Source organism: Heterodontus francisci, chromosome 30, assembly GCF_036365525.1.
Source record: "Heterodontus francisci isolate sHetFra1 chromosome 30, sHetFra1.hap1, whole genome shotgun sequence".
Taxonomy (NCBI): Eukaryota; Metazoa; Chordata; class Chondrichthyes; order Heterodontiformes; family Heterodontidae; genus Heterodontus; species Heterodontus francisci.
This window is the reverse complement of record NC_090400.1, coordinates 63,493,715-63,514,982: the sequence shown is the minus strand read 5'-3', so window position 1 is coordinate 63,514,982 and position 21,268 is coordinate 63,493,715. Positions and strand designations below refer to the sequence as shown.

Here is a 21,268-nt window from a genome sequence, read left to right as displayed (position 1 = left end):
TACTGTTTGGTGGCCGAGAAACAACTCCTACCGATGTTTGCTGCCCCTTGCTGTTTCTTAGCTCCACCCAAACAGATTCCACACCTTGTTCTTCTGATCTGAGATCCTGCCTTATTAATGTTCTGATCCCATCCCTTGTTATCAGTGCACCACCACCTCCTTTTCCTTTTTGCCTGCCCTTCCTAAATGTCAAATATCCTTGAATATTCAGTTCCCAGTCTTGGTCACCCTGTAGCCACATTTCCGTAATGGCAATTAAATCATACCCATTTACCTCTATTTGGGTCTTTAAATCATCTACCTTGCTGCGAATGCTGCATGCATTCAGGTAGAGTGACCTTAACATTGTCTTCTTGACATTATGCTGCATTCTAAACCTAGTTGATGCTTGCCTTTGTTTCGCCTGCCTTCTAATGTCGCTTGCTACTTTTCTACCACCTGTTCCCAGCAACTACTTCCTTCCAATTTGAGCTATCCCTCAGGTTCCCATACCCCTAACAAGCTAGTTTAAACCCTCCCCAACAGCACTAGCAAATTCCCTGTGAGGATATTAGTTCTGGTCCTGTTAAACTGTAGCCTGTCCATCTTGTACAGGTCCCACCTGCCCCAGAACCGGTCCCAATGCCTCAGAATTCTGATGGCCTCCCTCTTACACCAATTGTCCAGCCACATATTCAATTGATCAGTTCTCCTATTCCTATGCTCACTCGCACTTGACACTGGGAGTAATCCTGGGATTACAGCACTTCAGGTCCTGCTTTTTAATTTCCTGCCTAACTTCCTAAAATCTGCTTTCAGGATCTCATCCCTCTTCCTACCTATGTCATTGGTACCAATATGGACCACGACCTCTGGCTGTTCACCCTCCCCCAGAAGGATGTCATGTAGCCACACTGTGACATTGAATCATAGAAAGTTTAAGGCACAGAAGGAGGCCACTTGGCCCATCGTGTCTGTGCTGGCTGAAAAACGATCCACCTATTCTAATCCCACCTTCCAGCATTTTGTCCGTAGCCCTGCAGCTTATGGCGCTTGAGGTGCATATCCAGACTCCTTTTGAATGAGTTGAGGGTCTCTGCCTCAACTACCCTTTCAGGCAGTGAGTTCCAGACCATCACCACCCTCTGGGTGAAAAAGTTTTTCCTCTAATATTTTTACCAGTCACTGTGGGTGGCACAGTGGCGCAGTGGTTAGCACCGCAGCCTCACAGCTCCAGCGACTTGGGTTCAATTCTGGGTACTGCCTGTGCAGAGTTTGCAAGTTCTCTCTGTGAACCGCGTGGGTTTTCTCCGGGTGCTCCGGTTTCCTCCCACAGCCAAGAACTTGCAGGTTGATAGGTAAATTGGCCATTATAAATTGCCCCTAGTATAGGTAGGTGGTCGGTGGTAGGGGAATTGAGGGAAGGTGGGGATGTGGTAGGAATATGGGATTAGTGTAGGGATTAGTATAAATGGGTGGTTGATGGTCGGCACAGACTCGGTGGGCCGAAGGTCCTGTTTCAGTGCTGTATCTATAAGTAAATAAATCTATGCCCCCTAGTCACTGACCACTCTGCTAAGGTGAATAGACCCTTCACCTCCACTCTATCCAGGCCTCTCAAAATTTTGTACATTTCAATCAGATCTCCCCTCAGCCTTCTCTGTTCCAAGGAGGACAACCCCAGCCTAACCAATCTTTCTTCATTGCTGCATTTTTCCAGTCCTTGACCCTGGCACCAGGGAGGCAACATACCATCCTGGAGTCATGTTTACTGCCACAGAAATGCCTGTCTGATCCGCTGACTATCGAATCCCCTGTCATTATTGCTCTTCCACTCTTTTTCCACCCCTCCTGTGCAGCTGAGCCACCTGTGGTGCCATAGACTTTGCTCTGGCTGTACACCCCTGAGGAACCATCGCCGTCACCAGTATCCAAAATGGAAAACCAATTAGCAAGCAAAATGGACTCAGGGGACTCCTGCACTGTCTGCCTGGTTCTCTTAGACTGCCTGGTGGTCACCTATTCACTCTCTGCATGCATGCTCCTAACCTGTGCCGTGACCTAAACATCCTATCCAAATAGTTCTCTGCCTCGCGGATACACGACAGTGAGTCCAGCCGCCGCTCGAGCTCTAAAACCCGGAGCTCAAGCTTCTGCAGCCGGTGACACTTCCTGCAGATGTGTTCGTCTAGGGCGCATGTTGTGTCCATGACTTCCCACATACCGCAGGATGTACATTCCTCTTGGCCGAACTGCCCTGCCATACAGTAACTTTAAAAACTATTTATTACAATTAGAAGTAGAATAACTTATCAGTTACTCACCAGTCAGCTTCATCCCCTGTACTGAAGAGAGAGGCAGCTACTGGAGGCTGAAAAAAGGTAGAAAAAGGAAGAAAGAAAGAAGCCCCTCCCTCACTGAACTCCCTCATGCACCATCCTTACTTTTATTTTCAATTCCTCTCATAATAAAGGATAGCATTCCATTAGCCTTCTTTATTACTTGCTGTACCTGCATACTAACCTTTTGTGACTCATGCACTAGAACACTTAGATCCCTCTCCACCTCGGAATTCTGCAGTCGTTCCTATTTAAGAAGTATTCTACTTTTTTATTCTTCCTGCCCAAGTGAACAACTTCACATTTTCCCACATTATACTCCATCTGCCAGATTTTTGCCCGCTCACTCAACCTATTTATATCAGTCTGCAACCTCCTTTGTCCTCTTCACATGTACTTTCCTACCTATCTTTGTGTCATCTGCAAATCTAGCTATCATGCCATTGTTCCCCTCATCTAAGTCATTGACTTAAATTGTAAAAAGTTGAGGCACCAGCACAGACCCCTGCGGGACTCCACTCGTCACATCCTGCCAATCAGAAAAGGACCCATTTATGCATACTCCCTGTTTTCTGCCAGCCATCCAATCTTCTATTCATGCTAATATGTTACCCCCTACACCATGAGCTCCTACTTTGTGCAATTATCTTTTATGTGGCACCTTGTCAAATGCCTTTTGGAAATCCAAGTACAGTATGCCAGCAGGCGCGATGCCAACATCATCACCCTCTATAAAAACAAAGGTGACCGCGGTGACTGCAACAACTACCGTGGAATCTCCCTGCTCAGCATAGTGGGGAAAGTCTTTGCTCGAGTCGCTCTGAACAGGCTCCAGAAGCTGGCCGAGCGCGTCTACCCTGAGGCACAGTGTGGCTTTCGTGCAGAGAGATCGACTATTGACATGCTGTTCTCCCTTCGTCAGATACAGGAGAAATGCCGTGAACAACAGATGCCCCTCTACATTGCTTTCATTGATCTCACCAAAGCCTTTGACCTCGTCAGCAGACGTGGTCTCTTCAGACTACTAGAAAAGATCGGATGTCCACCAAAGCTACTAAGTATCATCACCTCATTCCATGACAATATGAAAGGCACAATTCAACATGGTGGCTCCTCATCAGAGCCCTTTCCTATCCTGAGTGGTGTGAAACAGGGCTGTGTTCTCGCACCCACACTTTTTGGGATTTTCTTCTCCCTGCTGCTTTCACATGCTTCGAGTCGAAGAGACTTTGTAGTTGGCAGGAAAAAAGACAGAGGCGCAAGGGGAGAGCCAACTGTGCAACAGCCCCAACAAACAAATTTCTCTGCAGCACCTGTGGAAGAGCCTGTCACTCCAGAATTGGCCTTTATAGCCACTCCAGGCGCTGCTTCACAAACCACTGACCACCTCCAGGCGCGTATCCATTGTCTCTCGAGATAAGGAGGCCCAAAAGAATACACCATGAGCTCCTACTTTGTGCAATTATCTTTTATGTGGCACCTTGTCAAATGCCTTTTGGAAATCCAAGTACAGTATGCCAGCAGGCTTCCCTTTATCCACAGTACATGTTACTCCTTCAAAGAACTCCAGTAAATCGGTTAAACATGATTTCCCTTTCCCCAAACCATGCTGACTATTTCCGATTACCTTGAGATTTTCTAAATGCCCAGCTATAGCCTCTTTAATGATTGATTCTAATGCCTTCCCCACGACAGACGTCAAGCTAACCGGCCTCTCGTTATCCGTTTTCTGCCTCCCCCCCCGCCCTCCTTGAATAGAGGGATTATATCTGATGGAACCTTTCCAAAATCTAGCGAATTTTGAAAAATTAACACCAATGCATCTACTACCTCATTAGCCATCTCTTTTAAGACCCGAGGGTGAAGTCCATCAGGACCCGGGGACTTCTCAGCCCGCAGCTCCATTAGTTTGGTCAGTACCACTTCCCTGGTGATTGTAATTTCACAAAGTTCCTCTCTTCCTTCCACCTGCTGATTTACAGCTGTTACTGGAATGTTTTCTGTATCCTCTATAATGAAGACAGAAGCAAAGTATTTGTTCATTTCATCCTCCATTTCCTTATTATCTACTATTAACTTCCCATTCTCACGCTCTAGAGGACCAACACTCACTTTACTTACACTTATCCTTTTGAAATACCTGTAGGAACTCTTGCTATCCATTTTTACATTTCTAGCTAGCTTCCTCTCATACGCTAATTTATTTCTTCTGATTAACCTTTTAGTCATTCTCTGCCGTTCTTGATATTCTGACTAATCATCTGACCCGCCTCTCATCTTTGCACAATGATCTGTTTTTTCCTTAAGTTTGATACTTTCATTAACTTCTTTAGTTAACCATGGATGGTGGGTCCTCCCCTTAGAATTTTCCTTTATAGTAGGAATATACTTATTCTGTGTATTCTGAACTATCCCCTTAAGTGTCTGCCACTGTTTCTCTGTTGATCTATCTCCTAGCCTAGTAACCCAGTTCACTTCATCTAGTTCAGCTTTCATGCCCACATAGTTGCTCTTATTTAAGTTTAAAGTACTAGTCTTAGACCCACTCCTCTCTCTTTCAAACTGGATGTAAAATTCAATCATATTGTGGTCGCTGCTACCTCGAAGTGCCTTTACTCTGAGGTCATTAATTAATCCTGTCACATTATACAATACCAATTCTAATATAACCTGCTCTCTGTTTGGTTCCAGAATGTGCTGCTCTAAGAAACTATCTCAAAAGCATTCTATGAACTCCTCAACCAGGCTACTGTTGCCAATCTGATTTTTCCAGTTTATATGTAGATGAAAATCATCCATGATTATTGCCGTCCCTTTATCACAAGCAGCCAATATTTCTTCTTGTATACTTCGTCCTACATTGTGATTACTGTTAGGGGGCCTGTAGACCACTCCCACTAGTGACTTCTTTCCCCTACTATTCCTCATCTCCACCCGAATCAATTCTACATCCTGATCTCCTGAACCAAGGTCATCTCTAACTATTGCATCAATGCCATCCTTGATTAACAATGCTACACCTCCACCTTTACCTAGCTTCCTATTCTTCGTGAATGTTATATACCCCTCAGTATTGAGGACCCAATCCTTGTCATCCTGAAGCCATGTCTCCGTAATGGCTATCAGATCGTATTTATTTACTTCAATGTGCGCTATCAGTTCATCTACTTTGTTATAAATGCTACGTGCATTCAGATACAGAGCCTTTAGTTTTGTCTTTTTGTCATCTTTGTAACATCTAGTCTTGACTGTTGGTGTATTCTTAGGTTTTTTCTCTCTGTCTCTTCCTGCCATTCTCTGACCTTCATTTCCCATATTACTATTCTGCTCTCCTCCCTTGACTCTACTCCTTGATTTGCTACATCTACCCGAGCTTGATCCCTCTTCCCCCTTGTTTAGTTTGTATATCCCTGTTTAAAACTGGAAGAAACCTAACTTACCTCTTAACTTAAACAATAATTTCAATTAATTGCTAAATGTAAACAAAACAAAAACTAGACTTCAGAGAGATTAACCCTGAAAATGCACTCACTTACCAAACTCCCTTCTTCACACTCTATGCCCTCCAGCAGCATTCAGTGCAGACCCATTCCCCATTATAAATTCTCCTGACTCTGCCTGTAATGGACCGATATATGTTTTTGCTAATCTCTTCCTTTTTACATACCTATAGAATCTTTTACAGTCTGTTTTTATGTTTCTGGCTAGATTACTCTCATATTCTATTTTCCATTTCATAATCTTTTTTCTTGGTCCTCCTTTGCAGAATTCTAAAATGCGCCTAATCCTCAGGCTTACCATTTTTTGGGCAACTTTATAAGCCTCTTCCTTTGCTCTATTTCCATCCTTGATTTCTTTTGTTAACCATGGTTGGAATACTTCCCTTGCTGGGTTTTTGTGCATTAAAGGAGTGTATTTTTGTTGTAAAGTATATATTAGTTCTTTCAATGTTAGCCATTGCCTGTCTACCATCATACCTTTTGGCATAGTTTCCCAATCTACTACAGCCAATTTACCCCTCATACCTTCATATTTTCCTTTGATTAGATTTAGGACCCTAGTTTCTGATTGAACTACATCACTTTCAAACTTAATGTAAAATTTTATCATATTATGATCATTCTTTCCGAAAGGCTGCTTTACAACAAGATTATTAATTAGCCGTTTTTCATTGCACAATAATAGATCTAAAATAGCCCATTCCCTAGTTGGTTCCTCAAGGAACTGCTCTAGAAAACCATCTTGCATACATTCCAAGAATTCGTCCTCCACAACATTAGTACTAATGAAGTTTACCCAGTCTATATGTAGATTGAAACCCCCCATGATTACTATATTACCCTTGTTCCACACACCCCTAATTTCTTGTTTTATTCTGTGATTTACATTACCACTGCTGTTTGGTGGCCTATAAGCAACTCCCACCGATGTTTTCTGCACCTTGCTGTGTCTTAGTTCCACCCAAATTGATTCTACGTCTTGATCTTTAGAACTTAGGTCTTCGCTCACGACAGTACTAATGCCCTCTTTAATTAAGAGAGTTCATTGATCTCACCAAAGTCTTTGACCTCGTCAGCAGAAGTGGTCTCTTCAGACTACTAGAAAAGATTGGATGCCCACCAAAGCTACTAAGTATCATCATCTCATTCCATGACAATATGAAAGGCACAATTCAGCATAGCGGCACCTCATCAGACCCCTTTCCAATCCTGAGTGGCGTGAAACGGGGCTGTGTTCTCGCACCTACACTGTTTGGGATCTTCTTCTCCCTGCTGCTCTCACATTCATTCAAGTCCTCAGAAGAAGAATTTTCCTCCACACAAGATCAGGTGGCAGGTTGTTCAACCTTGCCCGTCTAAAAGTGAAGACCAAAGTACGAGAAGTCCTGATCAGGAAACTCCTCTTTGCTGACGATGCTGCTTTAACATCTCACACTGAAGAGTGTCTGCAGATACTCATCAACAGGTCTGCGGCTGCCTGCAATGAATTTGGCCTAACTATCAGCCTCAAGAAAACGAACATCATGGGACACGACGTCACAAATGCCCCATCTATCAATATCGGCGATCACACTCTGGAAGTGGTTCAAGAGTTCACCTACCTAGGCTCAACTATCACCAGTAACCTGTCTCTCGATGCAGAATTAAACAAGCGCATGGATAAGGCTTCTTCTGCTATGTCCAGACTGGCCAAGAGAGTGTGGGAAAATGGCGCACTGACACAGAACACAAAAGTCCAAGTGTATCAAGCCTGTGTCCTCAGTACCTTGCTCTATGGCAGCGAGGCCTGGACAACGTACGTCAGCCAGGAGCGACGTCTCAATTCATTCCATCTTCGCTGCCTCCGGAGAATCCTTGGCATCAGGTGGCAGGACCGTATCTCCAACACAGAAGTCCTTGAGGCGACCAACATCCCCAGCATATACACCCTACTAAGCCAGCGGCACCTGAGATGTCTTGGCCATGTGAGCCACATGGAAGATGGCAGGATCCCCAAGGACACATTGTACAGCGAACTCGTCACTGGTACCAGACCCACCGGCCGTCCATGGCTCCGCTTTAAAGACGTCTGCAAATGCGACATGAAGTCCTGTGACATTGATCACAAGTCGTGGGAGTCAGTGGCCAGTGATCGCCAGAGCTGGCGGGCAACCATAAAGGCGGGGCTAAAGCATGGTGAGTCGAAGAGACTCAGCAGTTGGCAGGAAAAAAGACAGAAGCGCAAGGAGAGAGCCAACTGTGTAACACCCCCAACAACCAATTTTATCTGCAGCACCTGTGGAAGAGTCTCTCACTCTACAATTGGCCTTTATAGCCACTCCAGGTGCTGCTTCACAAACCACTGACCACCTCCAGGCGCTTACCCATTGTCTCTCGAGACAAGGAGGCCAAAGAGAAAGAGAATTAAGAGAGCTACCCCACCACCCTTTCCCAGCTTCCTGTCCTTCCTGAATGCCACGTACCCTTGGATATTCAGGTCCCAGCTTTCGTTTTCTTGCAGCCACGTCTCTGTAATGGCTATCAGGTTATACATATGAATTTCTATTTGAGCTGACCATTCATCTGTTTTATTGCAAATGCTGTGGGTATTCAGATACAGAGTCCTTAGTTCAGTTTTTTTCACTATTTTTGTAAACTCTGGCCCTATCTGCTGGCACACTCTTAAGTTTGCAATTGCTGTCTCTTCCTGCCATACTCTGATCATCATTACCTTTATTGCTACCTTGATCTATTGCCTTGTCATTTCCCTTTAGTTTACTCAATCTTCCCCTACACAATCCCTTCCCCCTTCTATTTAGTTGTAGCTGCCAGGTTTACCAAGGCCTGGGAAACCTGACCAACCAGATTTAAACCTGCAAAGCAGGTTAAATCCAAGCCTTCCATCCTCATTAACATATTTACAATGTCAACTACCTACTGGGAGCATGTTGGTTGTCTGCCCTTTGTTCCGTCTCAATAAAACATGGAAGTCAGTAGGTTGAGGCTGGCTTCCTGATGTGCTCGAAAATTTTGCTGGCAGCTTAAGGGAGGTGAGACTGCTTTGGGGAAAAGGTAACTGTAGTGTTTTGAAATTGCAGTTGCATTATGCATTGTGTACTCTAGAGGCTGCTGTAGAACATACATGCTAGCAAAGTGAAACTAGAACCGACAGAATAAAAGGAGAAGCCTTTGTTCAGCTGCTGCAGTCTTTGTCTCTCAGTCTTTGCCTCATACCTTAGACTAAACTCGGCTAAACCTCTCAAGTCCCAGGTGCTCCTTCCTGGCCCAAATTAACTGCTTCCCTGGGATTGAACACCCCACCCCAAACCATCTCATCCATAGTCTCCCTGATCGGGTTGAGACTCCCCTCCCCTAAGAATTAGACACCTCCACGGGCTTGAACCCCTCTGGGTGGGAGATCAAATCTCTCCTGTCAATGCTCCAGGTAGCAGCTGCAGGCTCCCAACCTCTCCTAATAACTGAAACCCCTCATCCCCAGTAACATTCTGGTTAAACCTCCTCTATATCCTTTCTAAGGCCTTCCTGAAACAGGGTGCCCAGAATTGTCCTCAGTACTCCAGCAGAGCCCTAACTGGAGATTTAGGAAGTTCTAACATGATCTCTTTGTTTTTATGTTTTATTCCTCTCTGTATAAACCCAGGTAACCCATGTGCTTTTTTTAACCACCATATCAATCTGCCCTGCAACTTTAAGGATTTGCATTTATGGACATCAAGGTCTCTCTGCTCATTTGCACTTTTCAAAATCATGCCATTTATGGTATACTGTCTTTCCATGTTAGTCCTCCCAAAGTGCATCACTTCACACTTCTCTGCATTGAATTCCATCTGCCATGCTTCTAACCATTTCACCATCCTGTATATCATTCTGGAGCCTACAACTATCCTCATCACTGTCTACTACTTCACCAAATTTCGTAACATCTGCAAACTTTATTATGCTGCTCCTTATACCTGTGTCTAGATCGTTTATAAAAATTGAAGAGTAATGGCCCCAAAGCTCACCCTTTGGGAAACCAACGCCCAGTCTAAAAACATCTATCCACCATCATCCTTTGCTTCCTGTCAGTGAGTCAGTTTTGTATTACTATTGCTACCTTCCCCTTAACCTCCAGGGGCTTCCATCTTCTTAGTAGGCTTCCTGTGTGGCACTTTATCAAATGCCTTCTGAAAGTCCATATGTACGACATACACTGTATTACATTCTTCACCTTTCTCTGTTACCTCATCAAAGAATTAAATCAAATGTAGTCAGACACGATTTGGCTTTAACAAATCCATGCTGGATTTCCATGATTAATTCGTGCCTTTCCAAATTAAACTTTATTTTGTCCCTGATAAGAGTTTCCAGTCACTTCCCCACCACCGATGTTACGCTGACTGGTTTTAGTTTCCTGGTTTATCCCTGTCCTCCTTCTTGAACAATGTTATAACGTGAGCAGCCCTCCAGCACTGCTGCTGCATCCAATGATGATTGAAAGATTGTAATCAATGCCTCTGCTATTTCTACCGTTGCTTCTTTCAGCAACCTAGGATGCATTCCATTCAGAGCAGGTGACTTACCAACTTTCAGTAATGCTAATAATTTTAGTGCATCTTTTCTATTACTATCTTGTCCATAACTTTACTCTCCTTTTAGTGTAATCTTCACATTATCTGCTTCCTTTGTGAAGACAGATGCAAAGTACTCATTTAATATTTCAGCCACGTCTTCTGTCTCTACACAAAGATTTCCCTTTGGGTCCTTGATGGGTCCAACTTTTTCCCTCGCTAACTGCTTACACTTCATATGTTTATAAAATGTTTTATGGTTCAATTTAATGCTACCTGCTAATCTTTTCTTGTAACCCCTCTTTCCTCCCATATTAACGTTTTCAATTCCCTCTTGTCCTTTCCATAATCTTCCTAGTTAATAACTTAATCTTGCTCCTGACGTTTGTCATAAGGCTCCTTTTTCTGTTTTATTTCAAATTTTATTTCATTTTTCATCCACACTGCATTAGCTTTGGATGCTCTACCTTTTCCCTGCAAAGGAATATAACAAGTTAGTACCTGAATTTTTTCTTCCCTGAATACCTTCCATTGCTCTGTTACTACTTTCCTCCACAATCGACTTTTCTGATCTACCTGTTAGGCCCCTTCTTAAATCAAGTGAAATTAGCACTTCCCCAGATGAGTATTTTTACCTTCGATCTTTTCTGGTCTCTTTCCATAATTACTTTAAACCGAATTATGTTGTGATCTCTGTTCGCTAGGTGATCTCCTATGGCAGGACACTCATACTGCCCCCCTTCATTTCTCTGAACCCAGATCCAGCACTGCTTTCTTCCTTATTTGACTGGAGACGATATTGATATTGATCGAGAAAGTTCTTCTTTATGCATGTCAGAAAGTCATAAGAAATAGGAGCAGGAGTAGGTCATTCGACCCCTCGAGCCTGCTTCGACATTCAATCATGGCTTTTCGTTATTCGTTCCTGGGATGTGGACGTTGCTGGCCAGACCAGCATTTATTACCTGTCCCTAATTGCCCTTGAGAAGGTGGTGGTGAGCTGCCTTCTTGAACCACGGCAGTCCATGTCGGGTAGGTACACCTACACTGTCATTAGGAAGGGAGTTTCAGGACTTTGACCCAGTGACAGTGAAGGAACGGTGATATAGTTCCAAATCAGGATGGTGTGTGGCTTGGAGGGGAACTTGCAGCTGATGGTGGTCCCATGCATCTGCTGCCCTTGTCCTTCTAGATAGTAGAGGTTGCGGGTTTGGAAGGTGCTGTCTAATGAACCTTGCTGCATTGCTGCAGTGCATGTTGTAGATGGTACACACTGCTGCCACTGTGTCGGTGGTGGAGGGAGTGAATATTTGTGAATGGGGTGCCAATCAAGCGGGCTGCCTTGTCCTGGATGGTGTTGAGCTTCTCAAGTGTTGTTGGAGCTGTACCCCTGCAGGTAAGTGGACAGTGTTCCATCACACTCCTGATTTGTGCCTTGTAGATGGCGGACAGGCTTTGGGGAGTCAGGAGGTGAAATACTCGCTGCAGGATTCCTAGCCTCTGACCTGCTGTTGTAGCCACAGTATTTATGTGGCTACTTCAGTTCAGTTTCTGATCAATGGTAACCCCCAGGATGTTGATAGTGGGGGATTCAGCAATCATAATGCCATTGAATGTCAAGGGGAGATGGTTAGATTCTCTCTTATTGGAGATTGTCATTGCCTGGCACTTGTGTGGCACAAATGTTACTTGCCACTTATCAGCCCAAGCCTGGATATTGTCCAGGTCATATTGCATTTCTGCATGGACTGCTTCACGATCTGAGGAGTTGCGAATGGTGCTGAACATGGTGCAATCATCAGCGAACATCCCCACTTCTGACCTTATGCTTGAAGGAAGGTCATTGATGAAGCAGCTGAAGATGGTTGAGCCGAGGACAGTACCCTGAGGAACTCCTGCAGTGATGTCCTGGAGCTCAGATGACTGACCTCTAACAACCACAACCATCTTCCTTTGTGCTAGGTATGACTCCAACCAGCGGAGAGTTTTCCCCCCGATTGCCATTGACTCCAGTTTTGCGAGGGCTCCTTGATGCCATACGCGGTCAAGTGCTGCATTGATGTCGGGGCAGTCACTCTCACCTCACCTCTTGATTTCAGCTCTTTTGTCCATGTTTGAACCAAGGCTGTAATGAAATCTGGAGCTGAGTGGCCCTGATGGAACCAAACTGAGTGTCACTGAGCGGGTTATTGCTAAGCAAGTGCCGCTTAATAGCACTGTCGATGACACCTTCCATCACTTCACTGATGATTGAGAGTAGACTGATGGGGCGATAATTGGCCGGGTTGGACTTGTCCTGCTTTTTGTGTACAGGACATACCTGGGCAATTTTCCACATTGCCGGGTAGATGCCAGTGTTGTAGCTGTACTGGAACAGCTTGGCTAGGGGCGCGGCAAGTGCTGGAGCACAGGTCTTCAGTACTATTGCAGGAACGTTGTCAGGGCCCATAGTCTTTGCAGTGTCCAGTGCCTTCAGTCATTTCTTGATATCAGGTGGAGTGAATTGAATTGGCTGAAGACTGGCATCTGTGATGCTGGGGACTTCAGGAGGAGGCCGAGATGGATCATTAACTCGGCATTTCTGGCTGAAGATTGTTGCAAGCTTCAGCTTTATCTTTTGCACTGATGTGCTGGCATCCCCCATCATTGAGGATGGGGATATTTGTGGAGCCACCTCCTCCAGTTAGTTGTTTAATTGTCCACCACCATTCACGACTGGATGTGGCAGGACTGCAGAGCTTAGATCTAATCCATTGATTATAGGAGAGTGTAGCTCTGTCTATCGCATGCTGCTTATGCTGTTTGGCATGCAAGTAGTCCTGGGTTGTAGCTTCACCAGGTTGACACTCATTTTGAGGTATGCCTGGTGCTGCTCCTGGCATGCCCTCCTGCACTCTTCATTGAACCAGGGTTGGTCTCCCAGATTGATGGTGATGGTAGAGTGGGGGATATGCCAGGCCATGAGGTTACAGATTGTGGCTGAGTACAATTCTGCTGCTGCAAGATGGCCCACAGCACCTCATTTAGACTCGGTTTTGCATTGCTAGATCTGTTCAAAATCTATCCTATTTAGCACGGTGGTAGTGCCACACAACACGATGGAGCGTATCCTCAAAATGAAAACGGGACTTTGTCTCCACAAGGACTGTACGGTGGTCACTCCTACCAATATGATGCATCTGCAGCAGGCAGATTGGAGAGGACGAGGTCAAGTATATTTTTCCCTCTTGTTGGTTCCCTCACCACCTGCCGCAGACTCATTCTAGCAGCTCTGTCCTTTAGGACATGGCCAGCTTGGTCAGTCGTGGTGCTACCGAGCCACTCTTGGTGATGGACATTGAAGTCCCCCACCCGGAGTACATTCTGCACCCTTGCCATCCTCAGTGCTTCCTCCAAGTGGTGTTCAACATGGAGGAGTACTGATTCATCAGCTGAGTGGGAGCAGTAGGTGGTAATCAGCAGGAGGTTTCCTTGCTCATATTTGACCTGATGCCATGAGACTTTATGGGGTCCAGAGTCGATGTTGAGGACTCCCAGGGCAACTCCCTCCCAACTATATGCCAATGTGCCACCACCTCTGCTGGGTCTGTCCTGCCAGTGTCTGAGACATTGCCTGTAAGGTGTGGCTGATCTGATTGTGGCCTTAACTCCACTTTCCTGCTGAACCCCCATAACCCTTGACTCCATTGTAGATCAAAAATCTGTCTAACTCAGCCTTGAATATATTCAATGAACCAGCCACCACTGTTCTCTGGGAAGAGAATTCCAAAGATTAATAACTGTGAGAACAAATTCCTCCTCATATCCATCTTAAACGGGAACCCCTTATTTTGAAACTGTGCCTCCTAGTTCTAGATTCCTCCACAAGGGGAAACATACTCTTCGCATCTATTCTGTCAAGACCCCTCAAAATCTTGTGTTTCATAAGATCACCTCTCATTCTTCAAACGCCAATGAGTATAGGCCAAACCTGCTCAACCTTTCCTCATAAGATAACCCCTGCAACCCAGGAATCAGCCGAGTGAACCTTCTCTGCAAGTATTCCATTGCAAGTATATCCCTCCTTAAGTAAGGAGTTAAAAACTGTACACATTACTCTAGGTGCAGTCTCACCATCACCCTGTACAGTTGTAGCAAGACTTCCCTACTTTTATACTCCATCCCCTTTGCAATAAAGGCCAACATTCCAGTTGCCTTCCTAATTGCTTGCTGTACCTGCATGCTAACTTTTTGTGATTCATGTACAAGGACACCCAGCTCCCTCTGTGCTGCAGGATTCTTCAGTCTCTCTCCAGGTAAATAATATTCTGCCTTTCTATTCTTCTTGCCAAAGTGGACAACCTCACATTTTCCCACATAATCCTCCACCTGCCAAATTTTTGCCTACTCACTTAACCCATCTATATCGCTTTGCAGACACTTTGTGTCATCCTCACAACTTGCCTTCCTGCTTATCTTTGTATCGTCAGCAGATTTGGCTACAATACACATGGTCCCTTCATCCAAGTCATTAATATAGATTGTAAATAGTTGAGGCCACAACACCTATCCCTGTGACACTTTAGTTTAGAGATATAGCACTGAAACAGGCCCTTCGGCCCGAGTCTGTGCCGACCATCAACCACCCATTTTATACTAATCCTACACTAATTCCACATTACTATCACCTGTCTCTATATTTCCCTACCACCTACCTATACTAGGGGCAATTTATAAAGGCCAATTAACCTATCAACCAGCAAGTCTTTGGCATGTGGGAGGAAACCGGAGCACCCGGAGGAAACCCACGCAGACACAGGGAGAACTTGCAAACTCCACACAGGCAGTCCCCAGAATTGAACCCGGTTCGCTGCAGCTGTGAGGCTGCGGTGCTAACCACTGCGCCACTGTGCCACCCACAACTTGGCTAGTTGCATTTTGCTAACCTGAAAATGCCCCATTTATCCTGACTCTCTGTTTCCTGTTAGTTAGCCAATCCATGCTAATATATTACCCCTACACTTATCTTGTGTAGTAATCTTTTATGTGGCACCTTATTGAATGCCTTTTGGAAATCCAAATATACTACATCTACTGGTTCCCCTTTATCCACCCTGCTTGTCACAGACTCAAAGAACTCTAATAATTTTGTCAAACACGATTTCCCTTTCATAAAACATGTTGACTCTGCCTAATTGCATTATGATTTTCTAAATATCCTGCTACTGCTGCTGATGCTTGTAACTGCTCCTACCAGGAGATCTACTGCCTTGGTATGTCACGCTCATCTATCTTGCGCCATGCTCACACATCCACTGTAGCTTGTCTGCAACCGCTCTGTGACGTCCGTCTTCCAACTGCGTCTAGGTCGTCCCCTCTTTCTGCTACTACTTCCTTAATAATGGATTCTAGCATTTTCCCAATGACAGATGTTAGGCTAACTGGCTTTCTGTCGCACCCCTTTTTTGAATAGATTTGTTACATTTATGGTTTTCAAATCCGCTGGAACCTTTCCAGAATCTCAGGAATTTTGGAAGATTAAAACCGGTGCATCTCTCCTTTACTACTCTTAGCACTATGCCTTCTCAGTCTACATAACAGTAATTAAAATCTCTATTTTTGTGACGCGTCTTTGAAATTTACTGACAAATGTTCTCATCCATTTACTTCTCAATGTTTAGAGCTCTATAAAAAACTCTCAACAGTGTTGTAGCTCTCCCTGTATGCATGATTTTCTGATACACGTTTGTGGTGTTGAGCCACCTCACCTCCTGCAGACTTGGAAAATCTACACTATAGCTTTTCCTTTATTTATTAAAGCATAATGCCTTAAAAAATTAATCTTATTACAATATTAAATCTTTCAAAAAGTGAAGAGCTAAAGCTGTGCAATAGCCTGCGAGCTGCTGCCTTAACATTTCTTGTACATTCACAGAGACAACATCTTCAACGAAACACAAGGCTCCAACAAAAATGCCAAACGGTTTATCATTGTGGTGACAGATGGAGAAATATTCAGGGATGAGATAAAGCTATCGGATGTAATCAACTCGAATAAAATGGTGAATGTGACACGGATAGCTGTTGGGGTAAGTTTATTAATGCTAGGTACTTGGTGTTGACTCAGTAATTGTCAGATATTTGTTTTTCCAATGCTATTTCCTGTGCTGTTAAAACCTCTATCATCTGTGGGAATAGTCATAGAGTCAATACTGTGGGTCATTGTCAGTAAATTGTGCTGCATTTAAGAAAGATAGACTTTCATTTATATAACAGCAACTTATATTTATGGAACAACAACTTACATTTATATAGGAACATAGGAAATAGCAGCAGGAGTAGTCCATTCGGCCCCTCAAGCCTGCTCCGCCGTTCAACTAGATCATGGCTGATCTTCTATTTCAAAGCCATTTTCCCTGCACTACCCCCATATAGAAACATAGGAGCAGGAGTAGGCCATTCAGCCCATTGAGCCTGCCCCGCCATTCAGTACAATCATGGCTGAGCTTCCACTTTAATGCCTTTTTCCCACACTATCCTCATATCCTCTTACGTCATTTGTATTTAGCAATCTGCCAGTCTCTGCTTTAAATATACTCAATGACTGAGCTTCCACAGCCCTTTGGGGTAGAGAATATAGCACCTTTAATGTAATTCGACATCCCAAGGCAATTCACAGGAGCATTATAAAACAAAATATGACACCGAGCCACATATAGAGATAATAAGTCAGATCATAGAATCAAATTATGGCTGGGATTTTACAACCCCACCCCCCCTACCCCCGGGAGCAGGCTTGGTGACGAAGGGGGCTGTAAAATCGAGTGACCTGTCGCCTACCCGTCCCCGCTGCTATTTCACCAGCGGCTAGGGAGGTGACAAGTGGCCTGCCTGTCCTTAGCCGAATTGAGGCTCTTAAGTAGCCAGTTAATGGCCACTTAAGGGCCTCTTCCCAATACAGCGGCGTACAGCCACTTTGCCACCTTGTGGGCTGCAGGGGGACCCTCCTGATTGCACACCCTGATTGCCCACAGAGGGCCCCCACTGCACCACAGACCACCACCACTAAAACTAACCCCCCTGTCTGCTCTCCATCCACCCCACCCTTGCCAGGACCTAGCCAGTTGTCCCTAGCAAGGCCCAACCCCACAGCCCACTCTTTGAAGGGCAATGTCCATCTTTCCTCTTCAACTTTTCAGCTGGTGGATGGGGCTACTGCCTCCCCGTAAAGACCCAGCCATAGAATGGTGACAGCACACAAGGAGGCCATTCCGTCCATCATGTTCCCGCCAGCTCTCTGCAAAAACAACTCATCTAGTCCCATGCCCCTGCCTTTTCTTGCCCTGCAAATCTTTTCTGTTCATTTAATTATCAAGTTCTCTTTTGAAGGCCTTGATTGAATCTGCCTTCACCATACTGTCAGGCAGTGTATTCCAGATCCTAAACACCCGCTGCATAAAATTAAGATTTCCTCATGTCGCTATTGCTTCTTTTGCCAGTCACCTTAAATCTGTGTCCTCAGGTTTTGGATCCTTTGGCCAATGGGAACAGTTTCTCCCCATCTACTCTCTCCAGACCCCTCATGAATTTGAACAACTCCATCAAATCTGCTTTCAATCTTCTCTTCTCCAAAGAGAACAGACCCAGCTTCTCCAACCTGTCATGCAACTGAAGTTCCTCATCTATGGAACCATTCTCGTGAACCTTTTCTGCACCATCTCCAATGCCTTAACATCCTTCCAAAAGTTGGTGCCCAGAACTGGACACAATACTCCAGTTGAGGCTGAACCAATTTTTTATACAGAGTTTGGTCGAAGAGGTAGCTTTTAAGGAGTATCTTAAAGGAGGAAAGCCAAAGTAGAGAAGCGTCGGGAGGGTGTTCCAGAACTGAGGGCCTAGCAACTGAAGGTGTGGCTACCAAAGGTGGAGCGATTAACATCAGGGATGCTCAAGAGGCCAGCATTAAAGGAGTGCAGATGTCTCAGAGGGTTGCAGGGATGGAAGAGATTACAGTGTTAGGGAGGGACAAGACATTTGAAAAAAAGATGAGAATTTTAAAATCAAGACATTGCTTGACCGGGAGCCAATGTAGTTCAGCGAGCACACGGGTGATAGGTGAACGGGACATCGTGCAAATTAAGACACGGGCAGCAGCGTTTTGGATGACCAAGTTTATGGAAGGCAGAATGTGGGAGACCAACTAGGAGTGTGTAGAAATAGTCAAGTTTAGAGGTAACGAAAACATGGTTGAGGGTTTCAGCAGCAGATGAGCTGAGATGGGGGCAAAGTCGGACAATGTTACAGAGGTGGGAATAGGTGGTATAAGTGATGGGGCGAATATGAGGTCAGAAGCTTATCGAGGGTTAATATGAGACACCGAGATTGCGAACAGACTGGCTTAATCTCAGACTGTTGCCAGGGAGAGGGATGGAGAGCTAGGGAATGGAGTTTAGAGCAGGGACCGAAAACAATATCTTAAGTTTTCCCAGTATTTAATTGAAGGAAATTTCTGTTCATCCAGTTCTGGATGTTCGATAGGCAGTCTGATAGTTGAACACTGCTTTTCACAACCACAGGATGTCTCAAAGTGCTTTACAGCCAATGAAGTGCTATTTTGAAGTGTAGTCACTGTCGTAATAGAGGAAATGCAGCAACCAATTTTCACACAGCAAGATCCCACAAACAGCAATGTGATAATGACCAGAATCTGTTTTTGTAATGTTGATTGAGGAACAAATATTGGCAGGACAGGAGGGTTAACTCCTTTGCTTTTCTTAAAAACAGTGCATTGGGATCTTTTATATCCACCTGAGAGGGCAGACGGGGTCTTGATTTAACATCTCATCTGAAAGTCGGCCCCTCTAACATTGTAATGCCCCCAGTACTGCACTGGAGTGTTGGCTTTGATTTTTGTGCACAAGTCCTGGAGTGAGACTTTAATCCATAACCTTCTGACTCATTTAGGTATGGTATAACTATCGCAAAGTGTTTACGATCAAAAGAAAACCAATTTACACAATGCACCTCTTGTAGAGTTGTACAAGGGTTAGAACACAGAAATATTTATGTAACATTTTGAGATTTTTACCAATTTGACCTGGAAGGAAATTTGGTTTGATTTTATTATGCTTTTTAGGTTCAACTGGCAAAGGGTTAATTCCTAGCACTATATAAGGCATTTAGAATATCAGTTTTTTTAATTAAGATGATTTGATGGACTATAGCCTTTGGAGGTATGATTAAATTGTTTATTTTTGCGTATTGCACCAACATTGAGATAATGGGAAGTTGTTGAGCACATCCCAGAGCAGTGCATTCCCTGATGTTAGAATGAGTCTGGCAGAGAAACTTTGCTCAACACAGCAGATGCCATGAGCTGGGAACGTGTGTTATTCATAGTGGTAGCTTTGATTAATGGTTTGGTGCATCAATCATCAGAACATAGGACATAAGAAATAGGAACAGGATTGGGCCATTCTTTATATCTTGGAGATTTAAAGGAAAGTTTACAAGGGGAATTTTAATGCCCAAAAATGGTTGGGTTTGGGTTGGGTGGGATGTTAAAATGTTAGAAATCGCAAACCCAACCCCAAGCCTCCCCAAACCTGCCCAGTTCTGGTTTTAATAGAGGCAGGATATGGAGTAGGTGACCAATCTGCTCCCAGGAAACAGATCGGGCATATGTTGTAATGGGACTGTAAGCCTCAGATTTAATCTCCAATTTAAATTTAAACCTGGCTGGCTAGGTTTTCTGGGCTTCAGGAATTCTGGCCGCTAAAGCGAGGCAAGGTTTGTTGGATCGTGCAGATAAGAGTCTTTCCCAACCCTTCCCCAAGATCAGATACCTCTTGCTGAGACACGATCCTCCACCTCCCCCTTTCCCCCCCCCACCCTGCTCTTTCTCATCTCTCCCTCCCTCCTGCCCAGCTACACCCTCCAATCTCCCTCCACTGACCCTTCCAATCTCTCCATCCTGACCATTAGGATCTCACTTCCTGTCCCTTACAATCTCCACCACCCCCCCCCCAACCCCCTTATAATCTCGACCATCATTTCCACCCCTCCCCCCACCTGATGCCTCTGATCTCCCCTATGGCCTTCAATCTGTCCTCCACTCCCCAAGCTTTTCCAGTCCCTCCTTTCCTTCTCTCCACTCCCCTGCTGCAGCCTGGCGCCTCTCAGTCTGGCTGGCTGCTGCTGGGAAATGGACGTAAAAAAGTGTTAATCAGGTCCTGCCATTAAATTCTGCAAGACCTGAGAGAAATCGGCTTTTCTGGATTTTCCAATCGCAAAACACCCTCCCCACTCCCTCCTTGCCTCCCAATTAATATTGGGGCGTGCATTTCTCTTCCATCATAAAGTTAGGCCCATGTGTGTGATCTTTTTATGTAACTATTCAGCAAGATTGTCTAGAGCAGTGATACCAGTTGTTTGGGTGACTTGCTAAAGCCTGCATTGCGATACAGCCAGTTCTGTCTCACAGTTACACAGCAACTTTGCAAAAATTTATCTTTTTTTTATTTGTTCATGGGGATGTGGGCATCATTGGCTTGGCCCACATTTATTGCCCATCCCTAATTGCCCTTGAGAAGGTGATTGTGAGCTGCCTTCTCTAACCACTGTAGTCCTTGGTGTTCAATTGGCAGATATCATTTCAGCATAATCAGGAAGCAGGAGACAGACTATGATCCACAAATATTTCATTCTCAATCCACAGTTCAGTACAAATACCAATTTCTGCTCTTCCCTTTTGAACTAACTCCCTGTCTAGAAGTAACTCCCCTGACTGGGGAAAAACCTCGCCCTTAAATACAAGCTGCAATGAGCATCACCTGCTGTCTAATAGATCTGAAGTAAGTCCTGGTTAATTAAAGGGACCAGCATTTCCAACATTGTCACTTGGGGTGTAGGTACCAACAGT

At 44.7% G+C, this 21,268-nt stretch overlaps 1 protein-coding gene across 4 annotated transcripts in view; it reads left to right on the top strand.

Moving 5' to 3' along the window:
- LOC137346877 (integrin alpha-E-like) overlaps nucleotides 1-21,268 on the top strand; it is a 397,091-nt gene that overhangs the window by 128,777 nt on the left and 247,046 nt on the right. For all 4 annotated transcript variants that reach the window (XM_068010834.1, XM_068010835.1, XM_068010833.1 and 1 more), the window contains one exon: nucleotides 16,283-16,436. In XM_068010834.1, coding sequence (XP_067866935.1) covers nucleotides 16,283-16,436 — 154 coding nt within the window. The remainder of the gene's footprint in view (nucleotides 1-16,282; nucleotides 16,437-21,268) is intronic.